Source organism: Ammospiza caudacuta, chromosome 1 (assembly GCF_027887145.1).
Source record: "Ammospiza caudacuta isolate bAmmCau1 chromosome 1, bAmmCau1.pri, whole genome shotgun sequence".
Classification (NCBI taxonomy): Eukaryota; Metazoa; Chordata; class Aves; order Passeriformes; family Passerellidae; genus Ammospiza; species Ammospiza caudacuta.
In genome coordinates, this window is record NC_080593.1 from 148,369,613 (window position 1) to 148,386,922 (window position 17,310).

The 17,310-nt window shown below is 37.0% G+C and overlaps 1 protein-coding gene across 1 annotated transcript in view; it reads left to right on the forward strand.

Annotated features, from left to right (window-relative positions):
• Positions 1 to 17,310, forward strand: part of KHDRBS3 (KH RNA binding domain containing, signal transduction associated 3) — a 90,753-nt gene that overhangs the window by 22,991 nt on the left and 50,452 nt on the right. The window contains exons 2-4 of the mRNA XM_058811057.1: positions 4,073 to 4,191; positions 13,303 to 13,419; positions 15,558 to 15,704. Of these exons, the coding sequence (XP_058667040.1) occupies positions 4,073 to 4,191; positions 13,303 to 13,419; positions 15,558 to 15,704 (383 nt within the window). The remainder of the gene's footprint in view (positions 1 to 4,072; positions 4,192 to 13,302; positions 13,420 to 15,557; positions 15,705 to 17,310) is intronic.

Sequence of the window (17,310 nt, forward strand, 5' to 3'; positions counted from 1 at the left end):
TGGTTCCTGTTTCTCCTGATCTTGTGTAAAGGAAATATTGCCTTAAGGACAAATGCAGTAAACATTTCTGTTTACTTTGAGGTTGACATTAGTTCTTATATCTATGATATTGATTTACTACAGACAAATAGGGCATCACTTTGCTCAGCATTTAATACAAGTATTTATATTGGCTTAGCTGAGGGAGCTGGAATCCTGGATTGTACTTCTGCCCAAGGAAGATTAATTCTAATTGAAGAATAATATGAAACAATTCTACTTCATCATTATCTGATGTATTTACCACTGTTGTTTGGTGAATTAAATGAGGACTAATCATTGCTTAGATCTCTGCTATGATTAAATCTAAAGAAAAAAAATCCATCCATGCAGTTGTTACTGCATGCAGTTAAATTCCTGTTGCATTAGCTGCATCCTTGGTCTGAGAACATGAGATTTTAATCTCTGGCATTATGGGAAGCTTTAATCACATGTTTATTTACTTTTTGTGATCTAGGAAATGGCATTGCTTCATATAGCAAAGCAGTGCAAAATGTAATCTAAGGATTAAGAAAAGGCAAATCTTCCTATCCATTTGACCTTGAAAATCTGATTGGATTTCCTATGTGATCTGGCATGATTTTTCCCTAATTATCTAAAGCTTGGGGTATGTGAATGATATTTCAAGAGCTGTGTGCAGATGTGGATAAAATTCCAGTGCTGTGCTGTATTTCATGTTCATCTTAGATTTGAAGTGCAGAGAAATAAAAACCAGTAAAATCGGAGATAAAATGTGATCAGTGGACTGGACTTTGTTCATATAAACCCAAGTCTTTTAGAACAGCAATGAAGAGGAAGAAAGTCTTAAATCAGTTTGATTAACATTAGACCATAGCAGGAAAAAATTACTTAATCTTACTTTGTACTGCTTTGGCAATGGGCTATAGCTGTTTGTTACTAAAGTAATTTGTCTTTAAAACAAACGGGGAAAATTGTGATCCATTTTGCTGAGAGCAGATTTGCAGCCTCTTAATGGGTTTCAGTAGCTTCTTCAAGCAAAAAAGAAGTTGTTTAAACAGTGCAAGTAAAAGAATAAAGGGTTTTTGCTTAAAATGGTCAATAAAGTGTATAGATACTTGGCTTAGGAAAACTGATTTTTGGAGTAAGTAATGTGTTTCTTTTAATAATTACTTTAGTGACTTGAAGTTCAGTATCTACCAGAGCAAGAAGAGAATGGTCTTTTTATGTTTTTTATCAGCTCAAAGTAGTCCCATATTATGAACATATTTAGCATTAATCACATTGTTGCAGCCAAGTCCTTCAAATACCAATTCAAATAACTTTTCTGAGCTAAAGTGTTTAGGAAATACAATTAGCACTGTATTGATCTCTTAAGGGATTTATGCAGCTGGCTCAGCTGAAGAATGTTACTGAGGTAGAACTCTGTGCTTAACTCTTCAACTGCATTTTAAGTGCATCTGAGGTGTCTGAAACAACTCATTTCCAGGTGTAATATTTTTTGGCAATTTCTAGGAAGTTCCTTAAGCCACTGCTGATTCATAAAGTTGTGATTCTCAATTTCAGGTGGGCAGGGGGATTGCTGTGCATGCCATGCTGTGTATTTGGGGATAACAGCATATGACTCAACATGAGAAAACAAATTTTTAGCATTACCAGTTCATAAAAATTTGGTGGGCTTTGATGCTGAAGGTACTTTTATTTTGTAAGTTTAGATTCTTCAGGAAAAAGTCCTTTACTGTAACAGTGATTACAGTGACTGAAAAGTCCTCTAAGTGTCTTACATCAGGCTGGGATCAGTTGAACTGCCTGGGAGGTCTTGGTGCATTTCTCTGTCACAAAAAAAAAAATACAGCAAAATGCATTTATTTAATTTAATATTTAATGGAGTTTACCTGTGCTTTTCTGACTTAGAAAAATTTTAGTCCTAACATTTAAAATCAATATTAAATCAAATCATATCAAGTTTTGTTGCAACTGCATTTGCCTCATTCATTACAAATGGATGTGTTTTTATTGCAGTTTTAATAATCAGCATTTCATGGTGTAAAATATTTCTAAAGATTAACAAATTTCTGGTCAGTTTTAAGCTTTGAATGTTTATACTAACAGAGTAATACCAATAGCAGCCTTAAAATTTAGTGTTGTGTTTCTACTTGTGTAACATAAAAGCCTCTAAGTACCTAATCTTGTTTTTCAAGAGAAATCAAAAAGCTTTGTCACTGCTGCCCTTGTTATATGAGGAAAGAGCAGTGTTACAGGTATATCTGCATTTGAATGCTGTGACAGTATTATGGTTTTACACCTGAATCTGATCTTTTGAAACTTTGACTTTTAAATGGTACCAGTCACCTGATTCCTGAATGGAAACATCACACTAATCACACTATAAAATTTTAGTCTTAATTTCACCTGGAAATGAGTTCCAAATGAAATTGATGTAACTTTATATTTGTTTAATTGCCCATAATTCCCTATTTATGGTAATGTGGCATTTCCAAATTTCCATTTTTACCTAAATTTGGAATATTGAAATATTCTTGAACATTGAATGTTCTCCAGTTGTTGTTAGCTGGTGGGATAATGGTGCCGGAGACTTTTTTTTTATTGAGCATGATGTAACAAAAGACATGCTGGAGTAAGGTTGCTTTGATAGGGCTTCTCCAGAATTTTTACATTGCTACAATCCATAGGAATCAAAACTTCATAGAGACTTGACAAGAAGTTTTAAAAGTACAGCTGGGGAATTCTTTTCCTTCAAGAAGCCTTCAGATAGTCTGAGGCTGGCTTGACTTCCTTAATTTTCAGAACTGAACAGTAACTTGGATAAATTGTTTATTTCATGTTTTGTGTTAGTGAAGTTAAAGCTTGCATGGAAGATAAGTCTCAGTTATTAAAAAAGACGTTGGCATCTTAATTCTGTAGTGGTAAATTGAAATGGACTGATATTATAAAACAAATCTGCTAATAACGCATGGATTTTTTCCATAGTTAGAAATTTGTTGGTTTATTCTGCTTTTCATTGGACCTAATTTCAAACCAGACTGTCTTTGAAGGTGTACTAAAGGCTGGTTTCTCCTATATTTTTGATTAGATTCTTTGTGCTCAGGTTTTCATTACAGTCTCCTCTCAGCCTAATATCACATTCCCATTAGAGAAACTGCAGGGTCTTGATGAATGTCTTTAATTTCTAGTGGTCCAGTAGAGTAGAAGGGTGTTCCTGTTGTAACAGATGAACTGTGGAGATGCTTGTGGAGGACAAGTGCTAGATTCCCACGGGAGAGCTACTCTGGCACTTGTGAAATGGGTTGGGTTTTGGTGTATGCTAACATCTTCAATGCTGCAGCATGATGGGCCCAGTCCACAAAACTGCTTCACTTCATCTCCCTGTGTGCTCCTCATGAATCCTCTCTAATGAAATGAAATCTGCAGCTTTTCATTAGCACACTGGAGAGTCAATATTTGGAGAAAAGTATAATCAAGAGTCAGTTTTGTGTGTATCTCTGGAATGAATTGAGTCATGCAAGCCAGGGTTTGAACTTGTAAATCCCATTCCTAATAATGTCATTGTTGGTATAACACTAATCTCGGATTTTTGGGTATCATCTATGTGCCTCAATTACATTTCTGAAATTCTAAAAGATTAATTTGACATTTGTTCCTCAGTCCGATGTAGAAAGCCACCATTAAAACTGATTCTTTATTTATAGAAGAGGAAGAAAATTGTTGAATATTAAACTATGCTATGTTTTTTAAATTATGCTCAAAGGTATCTAGGAATAGTTTTCACTAATTGAGCCATATAAAAAATGTATCCTAAGTGTTAAATGAGTACAGTATTTGCAATGCTAATTCAAGGTGCTGATATAAACATGAATATACAAAAAAGGGAAACATGCTTTATCCTGTTGGCCTTGTATAACCAATTACATGTATTGATTACACAGTATGTCATAAGTATGCCCTGCAGTATTAGCTTTGAAATGTATTTATACTGAATATGAAGATTCTTGGCTTTGTTGCATTAAACTAAATTGTTGCATTAAACTAAAAAAATAACTTTTTTCTTTAACAGAAATTGAGAAATTCCAAAAAGGGGAAGGAAAGGAAGAAGAAAAGTATATTGATGTAGTCATCAATAAGAATATGAAGTTGGGACAAAAAGTTCTGATTCCAGTAAAACAATTCCCTAAGGTAAGCCCAGTTTTCATATTTGATAAATATTAGTTCTTATAAAAGATATTTCAATAGTATCTTAACTATTCTTTAATGTAACATTTGAAACTATTACCTTACTTCTACTAAGGTAGAAGTGATTCTACCTTAGAGCTCCTACATTCTTTATTTGTTGGAATAAATGTGCAGGAAAGGGGTGGTGGTCACATAAAATAGTATGTTGAGAGCAATAATTGAGCCATGTTTTTGGGATAGCAGGATCCTCTTCTTCTGAATATCAAGAGGAAAAACAAGTTTTGAAGTTGAATCTGATGCCAGACTTTGAAACTTTCTTATTGTAGCTGGAAGTGCAGCTTAAAATGCACCATTAAGGAACTAATTGTGAAAATTTTCTTCTCATCCTCTTAAGTTTCAGCCATTGTTATTCTTGAATGAATTATAGCTTGACTGCTAAATTATGCAGTCTGTTCTGGAGGGGTAGAGACTGCTTCATTAATATCTTTGCCCACCATGAATTCTTAACACTTCTTTACTGCCAAGTATTATCCTGCACTAAAATATTGCTGCCTGGAAGCATTTATGCAACATTCAGTAGGCTGTGGAACTTTATTATTTTGGTGCTGCTTAGAATTTTAAGGTTAATGTTATGACAATCAGATTAGCATTTTTTTTAATTTGTTTGAAATGGCTTTTTCTTCCTACTAGAAATTTCAAGACTATCTGTTCATGGAGGGGAAAAAAGTCACCATTCCTCCTTTCTGTTTAGGAAAGCCTTTTAATTGTTTGGTTTTTTTTGTTTTTTTTTTTATGCATAGTATCAGTGTTTTTCTCTCAGGCCTGTGCAGGATAACTTGCAGGGATTTCTTTCCTGCTGTTCAAAATTTCATTAAATATTCTCTGAGTGAGTGCAAGGCTGCACATCATGTGGGCACCTCTTTGGAACTCTGACTTAAGTCATCTTTATGGCTAAGTAGAGCTATTAATGAGCATGCAGAAACATGAGGATGGGAAGGTGAAATACATGAACCCCTTATTCCATGGTCCATGGTGTTTGCAAACAGGATGTTTTTCTTCTAAATGTTGAGATGTAGATACTTGAGCTCAGGGGCAAGAAACGCAAACTTGCCATTAAAAAGGGAAACACTGCCTGCTGAAAGATACTTCTGCTTCTTTATCTAGTGTCAACTTTCCTTATAGGACTAAACACTGAAATTATTTAGGATAGCTAGTAGGAAAACCTTTGCCATATTTTGAATGGCTAGAGATGCTCTGCTGTTTGATTCTGAGCCATAAAGACACTGAGCTGGAATAAAGCCTGCTGTGTGCTGTGGAAAGAACCCTGAACTTATATCCAGGCAGGTCCACAGGTGCAAAATAAAGCAGCTGTGCAGAACAGACATGTCATGAGAGTTTCTGCATCTCTAGTAGGACTACTCCACAGAAAGGAAAATATCTCTATTCACATAAATCTCTCTTCTGCCTGAGTGAATAAAATCCTAGATACTTATTAAGAATAATTTTACCCCAATATTTGGGAGTTCAGTTTCTCTCAGAAATTTCCATTTTATTGCATGTAAATGGGTATTTGATGAAGGTTGCTCATTAAAGATTCTGTAGAGTCAAGTGAACTAAAATTTCTCGCTGTAAAGGGAGTATCAGTTCAGAATTATGATAGGTACTCCTGATACCTCTGAAAAGCACCTGCCCTAAACCACAGCAAGTCACTGCAATTTGCTGTCACTTGGTATTAGAACCAGACTTGTGGTTTTATTTTTGAGATTGGATAAATTATGATACATTGTATGAAATTACATAACTTCAACATGGCAAGCTAAGAATCTTATCCTGGCATACTGTAGTCTGCAGTAAGTGACATGAGTTTTAGATGCCTGAACATGGGAGAACAAAATCTTTTTGCATCAATAAACTTTTGAAGTGCTAATCCTATTTCTATTTTATGTGTTCAGAGGAGGGATCAGAAGTTAGAGATGCTTTGTCAAGATTTGTGTGATGGATATGGGGTTGTTCCAATCATCCTGGTTCCCCTGAACTCTATGTAGAGTGCATGTGTTGGATATTTATCCATGTTGGCTGATTGGTGACAGCCAAGGTGGCTTCACTAAGGACAAGCTGTGTGTGACAAAACTGGTAAACTCCTTTGACAGGGTTGGTAGATAATTATTCCTTGGTTTACATTTTCCAGGGATGACTCTGGGAAAGAAAGATGCCTCTGCTGTTTGTTTATATTGATATTTAATTAATCGTATCGTAATTTTTTGTTATAAAAGACGTCTGTGAACCAAAACAACCCATCAGTGCCCTGCCCCCAAGCAAGACAACTTGCTAGACCTGAAATGTCTATTACATTGCCTTTTCCTTCTTTAAAACTTTTCTGTAACTCTGATTCCTTGAATAAATCATAATAGCCTCAGCACAGGTCAGGCAGTGCAGGCTCTGATGAGATCAGCCTGGCATGGTAATGCCTGCTCACATTTCCTGTCCTGTCACATCCATTCTCATGAGCCCATGGCTGGGTCCTGTGCAATTACCTCTGACAGCCCTGCAAGGTGACAGGTTAAGTGCAGCAGAAGCTCTTCAACTAAAGTGCAGAGCAGCTGGGTTTCTGTTGGAAAAGAAACTGGTAGACCTCACATTCAAAAGTGTGTATTGCACTTTTTTGGGCATATTTGCTCACCTCTGAAAAATGATGAGGTTTTGATCTTTTGCTTAGTGTACAAATAGTTGAGTGTTCCTGGTGATGTGGTTGATTGGCCTCCTGCCTGAGAGCTCTTGGTTCTTTCTGTGATGCTCTGTAATTAAATACTTTAGCTGGGAACCTTTGTCTTACTCAACCCTTGGCAGTGTTAGTTAACATGCTTAATCTAATGCTACAGGTAGTTGGTCTAAATGGGATTTTTCCATACCTGGGCCTTGATAGAAGGTGATGGAATAACCAAGACAACCTGAATTTTGTCTGTGCTATAAAATAACTCAAGATGGTTAGTCCCAGGAGTTATGTTCAGTTTCTCCTTGACGCTGAATTATTAGTTGAATAAATTTCCTTGTGTTATTTACAGACTTCTGTAAAAAAAGTCCCTGATTTAATATGTCTTGATATGGTGACAGATAGCTGGTCTTACCTGGTAAGACAAAACCTTATGGAAGCTCCTTTATAGATTACAGGCCCAGTCATATCTTTTCAAAATATGGTTGTGCAGGGTCTTAGAGTTTTTTGGTTTGGTTCAGCTCTGCAGATGCCTCCAAGAGGCCTGAAGAGCTGTGATACAGAAATTAATCTGAGGTATTTAGGGGAAGCTTGAATAAGCTTTGGTAATGCTGTCTGCAATCCTGTTGTAACTGGGACATCTACTACAAGTAAGGATTAGCCAGGTTGGGCTTTTATGCAGCCTTATAGGAAAAGGGCCAACTTTTTGAGGTAGAACTGATTTCTAAATCAAGTTACCTGTAGAGAGGAGTCCATGTGCATGCTGGGTGTTGAAGCTGCAGGTAGTGGAATGAGATCTTGTTAGCTTAGGGCACTGAGGTTAGAGTGACTTGATCTTCGATCTGCTGAATACCTTGGCAGACTCTGGGTTGTTTGTGAGAATGTGATGCTTAAACCTGTATTTCTGTTGTGTTTCATGCTTGAAAATAATCTTCAGACTTGCATGGACTTAAAGGCATACAAAGTGAGCTGGCCACTCAAGGAAGGTCCTGATGCTGTTGTGGAGGGACTCTGGATCTGTCCCAGCTCTGCTATGACGAGCCATCGTGTGTGAAAGGTGTTTCAGAGCTTTGTTGTGTACTTGTGAGGCAGGAAGGTGTTACCCCCTCCATTGTGAAGTAGTTTTGTCTCAGAATCTGATTTTGCTTTGACAGTTTGCTGAACTTGGGTGTTCTGAATTAAGTGGAAGAAATAGCTTCCATGGGTGGTAAATGGAATCATGATGGCTTTCCATGAGATGGATCAAAACTGTGGGGAATAATTATTTCCATTTTGACAGGCTACCATTTTAAAAATTGCCCATAGATCTACACTTAAATACTGGGTAAATCTCAGAAGTTAGGAAGAAATGGTCTGTTTTTCCCCAAAGTGATACTTTAAATGTATTTTCTCAAAAGTTACTGACTTGTGGAACTGGTATCCATTTAAGCTTTTTAGCTCAACTTTTAAAGTGAAAATACCTGTTCTAAAATATCACTGTCATATACAATATATCTGTCATTGTTATGTAAAGTCATTGAGAGATTAATATTTTAATCACATGACTAGTTAGAAAGCAATTTTTCATAATAGCTCATTTCTTAAAGCAGAAATGAGAAAATGTCACTGCATAACCAGAAGTAATGTGGAGAAATAAGCATCAATAGTAATCACAGAGAAAACTTTTGAGCAGATTTATAGCAAAATTGACCAAGCTTTCTGCTATGAATAAATGTTTAAAGACCTATTATCATGTTACATGAAGCAGAGTAGTTTGTGGTGTAACATTGATGCTTGAAGCACTTACCTTTCTATAAAAACTTTATCTTTCTGAGATGAATAGGAAAAACCTTGAAGCTTGCCTTGTTTCAGGTCATTCCAGGGGAAAGTGCTCTGAATCTTAACTTTTTTTTTTTTTCTAGTGACCCTGTCACAGAGAAACCATTGCAGAAAACTAATATATGAATATACTTTCCATGGCTTTAATAACAATGGAGTGCTTAAAGCTTTACAGGAAAGCATTTGGTCAAGCATTTATATTTACACTAAGTGTTTTAAGCTGGATGAACCATTCTTAGCAGACTTGCCTTGGTTGGGGATAAACAAGGATTACTTTTTCTATTATATCCCCTTTTCTGTAATATATACATTTAAAAATGTGGTAACACTGGCATTAGATTTGTTGTTGTTATAATTCATATAGTAGATCAAATGGTTCTGAAGAGAATATAATGTTATTTGAATGTTCTTTGTAACTGTGTTTCTCCAGAAATGTGTTCAGGGAATAGTTTCAAGCAGTGCTATGGTAAGGAAGCAAATCTCTAGAAAACTGTTCAACTCATGTTTTGATTTGGTGATTCTGAGGAAATGGGTGCTACAGAGTGATGCCCATAATCTCCATTGTATGATAACTGAAAAAATGCTTCTTAAAATGAGGATTTATGAACAGCTGAGAAAGGAGATAATTTTGAAGCAAATATTAAAATAATTTTTTTTTGTTGCTTCTGTTGTGAAAGATGTTTTATATTTAAGATGTATTTTAAATTGGAGATTTTTGTTACAGACTTCAGGATAATCTGTAAAAGGGAAATAGATACACTCCTTCAGTACAGTTAACCAGTATTTGCCAGCCAATAGACACCACGGTCAAGATAAAAATCCCATGTCCCAGGGATTTGAGGAAGGGCTGTTGTACTGCATATTGTATCTTTACCCACCAAGTAAACTAGTTCTCAGATTTTAGGAATAAGAACTCCTCTCAAATCTTGCGTCCTTTTGCTCAAACAAATGTATTATCAGATGATACTTTGTTCAGAAGGTACTATTTTTCAACAGCAGAGTATTATTTGGTTAGAAGTGTAACTGAGATGCTAATTTTTCCCATTTTATCTAATTGTTTCCTCCCAGGTCTGTTTATCAGAGTCTTGATATTGTTTTTGCGAAGATGTAATTTTGCTTGAGATACCATATTTGCCAAATCCTTCAGAGCTGGTCTAGAAGCAATTTTGAGTTGGGGACTTTATCTCCTCTTTTATATGCCATTGTCCATAGTTTACTGGAACTTACCTTCTACATTAGAAGCTGTCTTAGTGCAGAGACAATTCCTAATTTGACAAAGGTGATCCAGTGTAGAGTGACATTTATGGTTGTCTCTTAAGAGTTCATCTGTCCTGTAGAACTGAAAACTTCACCAGCTTGCACTGGAGTACAGCGTGACTGCTTTTATACAATGTTAAGCTGAAGTTGGTGAAGGTGAGGGCAATTTTTGGTATATACAACAGTTTGGAGGTGATTGTGCTGTTTGAGAGGGGTGAGTAAAGAGGGGAGTCTGGCATGTCTGATTCTGTTCCAGCACTAGTGAGTGTGGCTGGTTTGACTGGGGCAGAGCAGCTCAGATGCCTGTTTGTTACTATCCACTGTATCTAATTCAGAGATAGTGTATAAGCTTGAGTTCAGTAATAATCATGAATTTTATTCTTTGTTCTTGTGCTCTTGGGGCAAATAAACCCTAAAGGTGGAACATGGATAGCAACTTGTATGTGAGAATTCTTGTGTAAGAGCTTACCTGGATCTGCCAGGCTTACTTGGTTCTGTAACACCAGCATATAAACAGGATTTGTTAATTTCTAAGTAACATTTCTTTTACTGTGTGCTGGATTTGTACCTTTAGGTTTGAGATATTCTATTATATGATTGAAAGCAGTGTATAAGTAATAGTAGTAACTTAGTGACTGATAATTTGAGTGTGTCTGTATCTATGAAATATCTCAAAATAAACCTTTGATCACATCTTCCAATTTGATGTAAAAGGGAAATAAATAGTTTGAACAAAATGCATTACATGTTCAAAGTAAATAATCTCTTTTCTACTGTAAGGATTCCTTCAATATCATAAATGAGTTTTATTTATGGAATAATTAACTGAAATGTTCCAAAGCCTCTCAGTTTTGTTATGGGGGAGCAAAAATGCTTTGTGAGTGTGTTTCAAGCCATATTTTACTAATTTTTGTTTGTGCTTTTAAGCTACACCTAGAAACATTGTGCTTTTAAATTAGCAGAATTTCAGACTTGCAACACAAGTTTCTTATGCTTCAGACTTGTCAAATCAGATATTTGGAGCCTCGGTGCTCAGAAAAGAATAGTTCAGTGGATCTCAGGATGCAGACAATACATTTTCATGTTCATTAAATGTGTCTAGAGCATGTCATCTGTGCAGTCCTTGTATAGCTTTGGTAGTGTCTGACTTTGGCACTAGAGATTTCATGGTTTTTAAAAGGTGACAACTTTTGGAGGTATTTAAGTTTGCTGTGTCAAGTTTCAGATTTACACAACATTAAACTACTTGGTTTTAACTGAAAGAATATAGCTGCAGTAAAGAGTAAGTATTTATTTTTGTTCCCAGTAGCTTAAAAGACTGTTATAAGTAGACATAAGTAATCTTAAGTGATGCTTGAAAAACTGAGGTGGTGTTCCTCTACATGAAAGATTTACTTTCAGCTGAACTGTGAGCTTCCTTTAAGAAAACTCTTGATGAGGAGTTGACATCTCGAGGTTCAAATCTGTTATGAGTTGTTTCAATTGGTTTGCTTTCCTTAGTTATATCTTCAGAAACAGTAAAATCAGAAGTCCAAGATAAAGGAATCTCTAGAGAACATCTGTGCCTTCAGATGTTCAACCTTCTGTTGAAATAATGATTGTAAATTAAATTGCACAGGACCCCATCAGTGGCCTTGAGTTTTGAATATTCTCAGCAAGGGAAATTTCTGCCTGTATCTGTTCAGTCTTTCTGATTAATATTTTTATTGACTGTGTCTTAGGACCTATATGAAAAAAATGGACAACTCTAATAAAAAAAAAGAAATTCCCTGAGAACTTTTTGGTGTGACCTGATAATTTCAGAAAAAGACTGGTTCATACAAGACCTTAAATTTAATAAGCTCTGTGGATTTTAGTGATCTGTAAGCCATTTTCTCAATAGTTTTGTGTCAGGTCTACATCGGGAATAGAATTTTCAACCAGTAAGGGGAATAAACTTAAATTCCATATTTAGTTGAGATTTAATACTTGTTTTTCTTTTTGTGTAAAGCTGAAATAAATGAACTGGAGCTGTAGACTTTGTGCATTGTAGGGTGAGTGCAGCTGGACCTTTGTTCCATCAGCCCTTCAATGTAGCAACAAGACATTTGGGACTGCCATTGCCCCATTGTTAGATCCTTTCAAGTAACTCCAGGTGAACAGGAAGATCAGTGCAGCCCATCTGGGCTCTTCAGTGACATGGTAGTAGAGGGACAAGCAAAGAACTTGTTTCATAAATTTGGGTGTATGAAAGCTTGTTTGCTGTTCAGCATCAGTATATTTTATTTCTGCCTAAAGTTATCTTTTTAACATGATTGCGTCACTTCAGTTGTTGAGTACCTCAACCTTCCTATCTGTTGTAACCAGTTTTCCAGCACTGTTTATCAGGGCAAAGGGGGAACAATACCTTCTTTAACCTTCCTTTTCTGGTTGAGACATCTGGAGAAGCCCTTCTGTTGCTCTTTGTGTCTTTTGCCAGATTCAGTTTCAGCTGTGCTTGGGCCTTCCTCACCCCAGCGCTACACAACCAGACTTTATACTCTTCCCAGGTCACCTGTCTTAACTTGCCACTGTCTGAGTATTTGTTCCTTGCCCTTTAGTTTGACCAGCCTGTCCCTGCTCAGCCATGCGGGTCTCTTGCCTGAATTCTCGCTGCTGGGAATCACTAACTCTTGTGTTCAATAGAAGATCTGCCAGCTCTGTTCCACTCCCTCATCCCTGAGGGTGCTCTCTCAGGGGATCCCACTGACTAGCTCCCCAAAGAGCTGGAAGTCTGCTTCCCTAAAATTCATGAGCCCAGCTTTACTCCTAACCTGATCCACATCCAATGCACTCCAATCCTGCTGTCCCCATTGAGCTCATTTGCTTTGGTGACCAGCAGATGCCATACTGCCTCCTTTCTGGTAGGTCTGTCTGTTACCTGGCTCAGGAAATTGTCCCACATGCATTCCAGGAGTCTCCAGGGTTGCCTGGGGCTCACCTCGCCACTTTTCCAGTGGGTTTTGGGGTGGTTGGAGTCCCTCAGTAGGACAGAAGCCTTGGGCACGATGCCTCCTGTTAGCTGGAGCAAGGTGGCTTTGTCAAGGCTCCTCTTGACCAGGCAGCCTGTATTGGACATCAAGTTATCCTTGAGTTCAGATACTTCTGTTTTGCTGGAGCCACTGACATTCTATTAATTGTACTATGTGATTGTACTTAATATTTTTTAATTTATGATCTAATCATTTGCACCTATGATCAAAAGCTGTTTCAGCAAAATATCCCTTTTATTTACTCATTGCTCGTTAGTTTACAATTAAAAATCCAATGAAGTTAATGTATTGGTTTTTTGTTTGTCTGCTTTCTTACAGTTCAACTTTGTGGGAAAACTTTTGGGTCCACGTGGTAATTCTCTAAAGCGTTTACAGGAAGAAACACTGACAAAAATGTCTATTTTGGGAAAAGGTTCCATGAGGGACAAGACAAAGGTAAGGCCTGACTGTGTCAGTGGAGTTTTGATATTTCACTTTAAATTTTTGAGGAGGGGAACAAACCTTGTAATGAAAATTGGAACAAATGAAAAGCATAGGAGATCCTAATATTGATTATTGGTTCATGTCTCTCTTTGGCCAGTCAAGCCAAGATTCCACATGCAGTGGAATCAAGCCAATAGATGTCACATAATGGAAGGCAGAGCATTTTATGGGAGCTATATTGCTGTCAAAGAGGGATACTGGAATGGGAACAAGTTGAGGCTTTTGTCTTGATCTTCATGGGAAAAGAAAAAAAAACCCCTGAAATGCATAATGTGTTCCCGAGGTTGTGAGATGTAGCCAGTGAGTGAATGAGCTTATTTTCATTTGTGTGCTGTTATAAGAGTTTTAGTGTTAGTATTTTCATAGAATCACAGAATGTCCTGAGCTAGAAGGTGCCCACATGGATCATCAAAGTCTAGCTTCTGTCTTTGCAAATAATGGAGAAAGTAATGGAATCATTGCCAAGTCTTGTTACAGAACTAAAATAAAATACAATAATAAAGTGAACTTAGCAAAAAAAGCACAGATTGACTGTAAAAGTTTGGTTATGGGAATGATCTTAAAAAAACGTGCATTGAAATTCTGTATGTTTTGTTGGTGCTGATTGAAATGCTTTTTTACCAGATCCTAAACAGAAAATGGTGACTCTTATATTGCTTATTGCTTTTATCAGCCAACTCGATTGATAAACAGAGGAAGGAAGTTTCTTAGCACTCTGTGTTCTGCACAAACTAACTGCACAGTGATTTTTTTTCCTCTTAAGAAAAAAGGAGAGGGAACATGTGGTACAAGTACATACTAAAAACCAGTATGTGGAGAACTCAACTAGCTTCCAGGGCTAGTGACTCATATGTTTTGAGTAACTGTGCCTAAAGTATTTAACTGAGAAGCACCTCCTATTAAAACTAAACATTTGAGCTGTGATGTTTATATTAGGTTACTTTTTATTTTTATGATCTCTTATTTTTATTGACAAAGTAATGATTTTGCTGACAGAGTCTAATCCTGCTGAGTGACCTCTTAATAGTCTTGGTCTGGGTGCTCTGACAGTCATCTAGACTGGTTTTTTTTGGTAATTTTCCTGTTTTAAACATCTTCATAGTTAAACACAAATCATGTTGATAAGAATGTTATTCATGAGGAGCAGAAATGGATTGTCACATATAAACCTCAACCCATAATTAGGGGTGTGCAGGGGAGATTTCAACTATCATTGCAATTTACAATTTTAATAATCTTAAAGGTGAAGTGCTTACTTGGTGCTTGCCAAATATGGGAAGCTGCAGAGGAGTGTTAGCTTTTTAGACAACAGAACTGCTAATTATTTGATATAATACTATCATTGCATCTTAGGACCTATATGAAAAAAATGGACAACTGTAATAAATACTTTTTTTTTAATGAGAAAGTAGTTTTAGTGCTGATTTCATCCCTTTGGACCAGTCAAGTACACACAGGTGAGGGGCAGCCTGAAAAAAGCAAGTGCTGCCCTTTTGGTCTGTGAATCTTTTGCATGTGAATGTCAGTATTTCAGAACTGAGCTATGCTTTACTCCATTGAACTCAGCTTTGCAGTCATTGAAGTGGGTTGGGTGAAGGAAGATGAAAGAAATAAGCTTGGTACTGAGATAGCTAGTGAACTCTTTTTGCTAATGTTCTCTTCCCTCATTTCATATGCTGTTAGCTTTATGTCCAAATAGCACACACAGTTCTGTGAAGGATGCACTCATTGGATAAAAACTGCAGTGTGAACAGCACAGTAATGCTGACATTGAAATAATATTGGTAAAAGAAGCTTGCTCTTGTGGAATATTAGATCAAACCTGTTTCTGTAGACTTTACTTTCAAGAAAAAAAAGTGTCTTCGTGAAACTGATGCACCTGGAAAAGCTCTTAGAAGCATTCCTCCTTGTGCTACAGTTTCTGTACCTCAGCAGAAGCTGTTGGCTCTTATTTTGTGTTACTTTTTTATTTGCTGACATCTGAGCATGACTGAACAGTGTCTGCAAATTCCTCTGGAGAAACTTGAACACTTGCATTACAATGTTTCAAACACAAATGTGTAAAAAACAATCTTTTTCTTATCTCCTAGGAGGAAGAGTTGAGAAAAAGTGGAGAGGCAAAGTATTTCCACCTAAATGATGACCTACATGTTTTAATTGAAGTATTTGCTCCACCTGCAGAAGCCTATGCCAGAATGGGACATGCATTGGAAGAAATCAAGAAGTTCCTCATCCCTGTTAGTATTTTTTTTTTTAACGAGAATTCTGGTAGTCTTGAGTGAGAACTGTTATCTCTAAAATTGAGTAAGCTGGTCTAGCAAAGGTGTCCCTGTCTGTTGCAGAGGGTTGGAACTAGATGATGTTTAAGGTCCCTTCCAACCCTAATTGTTCTGTGGTTCTAAACAGTGCACAACATTCGTCAGATCATGTTGCTTGATTTCCTTTGTGAAAGAAATTATGATTGTCAAATACTTTGCATTTTGATACAGGCAGTTCACTGGGTGAATCTGCAACTGTCTGCACAAATCTCATGACTTGTCCTACAGTAAAAGAGAAACTTATTCTTGCTCAACTAGTCATATGCAAAGTATCACAGACTACAAATAATTGTAAAAGTCTGTAAAATGTGTGCCTTTAATGTTTTCTTTCTAAATATGAAGCATCAGTTTAAGAATTAATACATTTGAAGCTTTAGTATTTCTCTCACCTGTAATCCTGGTTTAGTATTGAGTGCTGAGAATCAATACAGGTTTATCTTGGATCTTCATTTTTATCACCATACTAGTGATACATGAGCTATACTTGTTCTCTGATGTATACTTCAGCTTCCATTGTATGGGTGTATAAAATGACATCTGGTTTGCAGTACAATCTTGTATTCCAGGTTTGGGATATATCCAGTTAATGGGTTTCTAATGTCTTCTATTAGAAGATAACTTCATCTGCTCCTCATGTAAGAAGCCACCTTACTTCTTTTCAATCTTAAACAGCTTGAAAAAATCCAGCCTCTCTTAGGAAGTTCTGGGGCACTTGAGGTGATGTTTCTCTGTGTGAAGTTCCCACCTGTTAAAGGGAACATTTCTTCAGTCTCTATTGGTGATCAAAGGAATAGTATAGAAAGCAAAGCATTCTCAAGGTGCATTGACTTATGTTTATTTTTACTGCTGAAAATGTTACCCAAGTGTTAGTGTTTATTTGTGTTAGATCTGGGAATTGTGGGGACCTGGCCGAGGAAAGCTTCCTGAGGCATGAGTGTGAGTGACAGCAGCTTGGAAATGTCTGAGTGGAGCCAGAGTGGCTGTATTGGGGACCAGCTGGGGTTGTCTCTTGCACAGTTGGTGCTGGTGACTTAACAGTGCTCCTGTGTGTATTTTGGGAGTTACAGTTTGTGCCAAACCTGGTCCACATCTGTGTAACCACCCAGAGAGTGGCTGGGCATCAGAACAGGCACCCCTGGGAGATGGTCACAGCACCAAGCCTGAGAGAGTTCAAGAAATGGACTCTGTGCTCTCCGGCAATGGTGGGATTCTAGAGGTGTCCTGTGCAGGGCCAGGATTTGAACTTAAATGATCATTCTTGATCCCTTCCAACTCAAGCTATTTTATGAAACTAAGTCTCCAGGTGACTGGAACTGTGTGCTCCTGGAGTGATTCTTCTCACTTGTTTTTGTCTGGATGAAGTGAGTTCATGTGCCCCAGTACTACACTGTGGTATGAACCAAAGGATGAAAAATGACAATTGTCAGCAAGTTCAGTAGGAATATGTCCTGATGTGAAATAACCCTAATGTAGATGCACTTTAGGACAGTTAAAAAGCAAAGATGTCCTGGGTGTTATGTTCTCA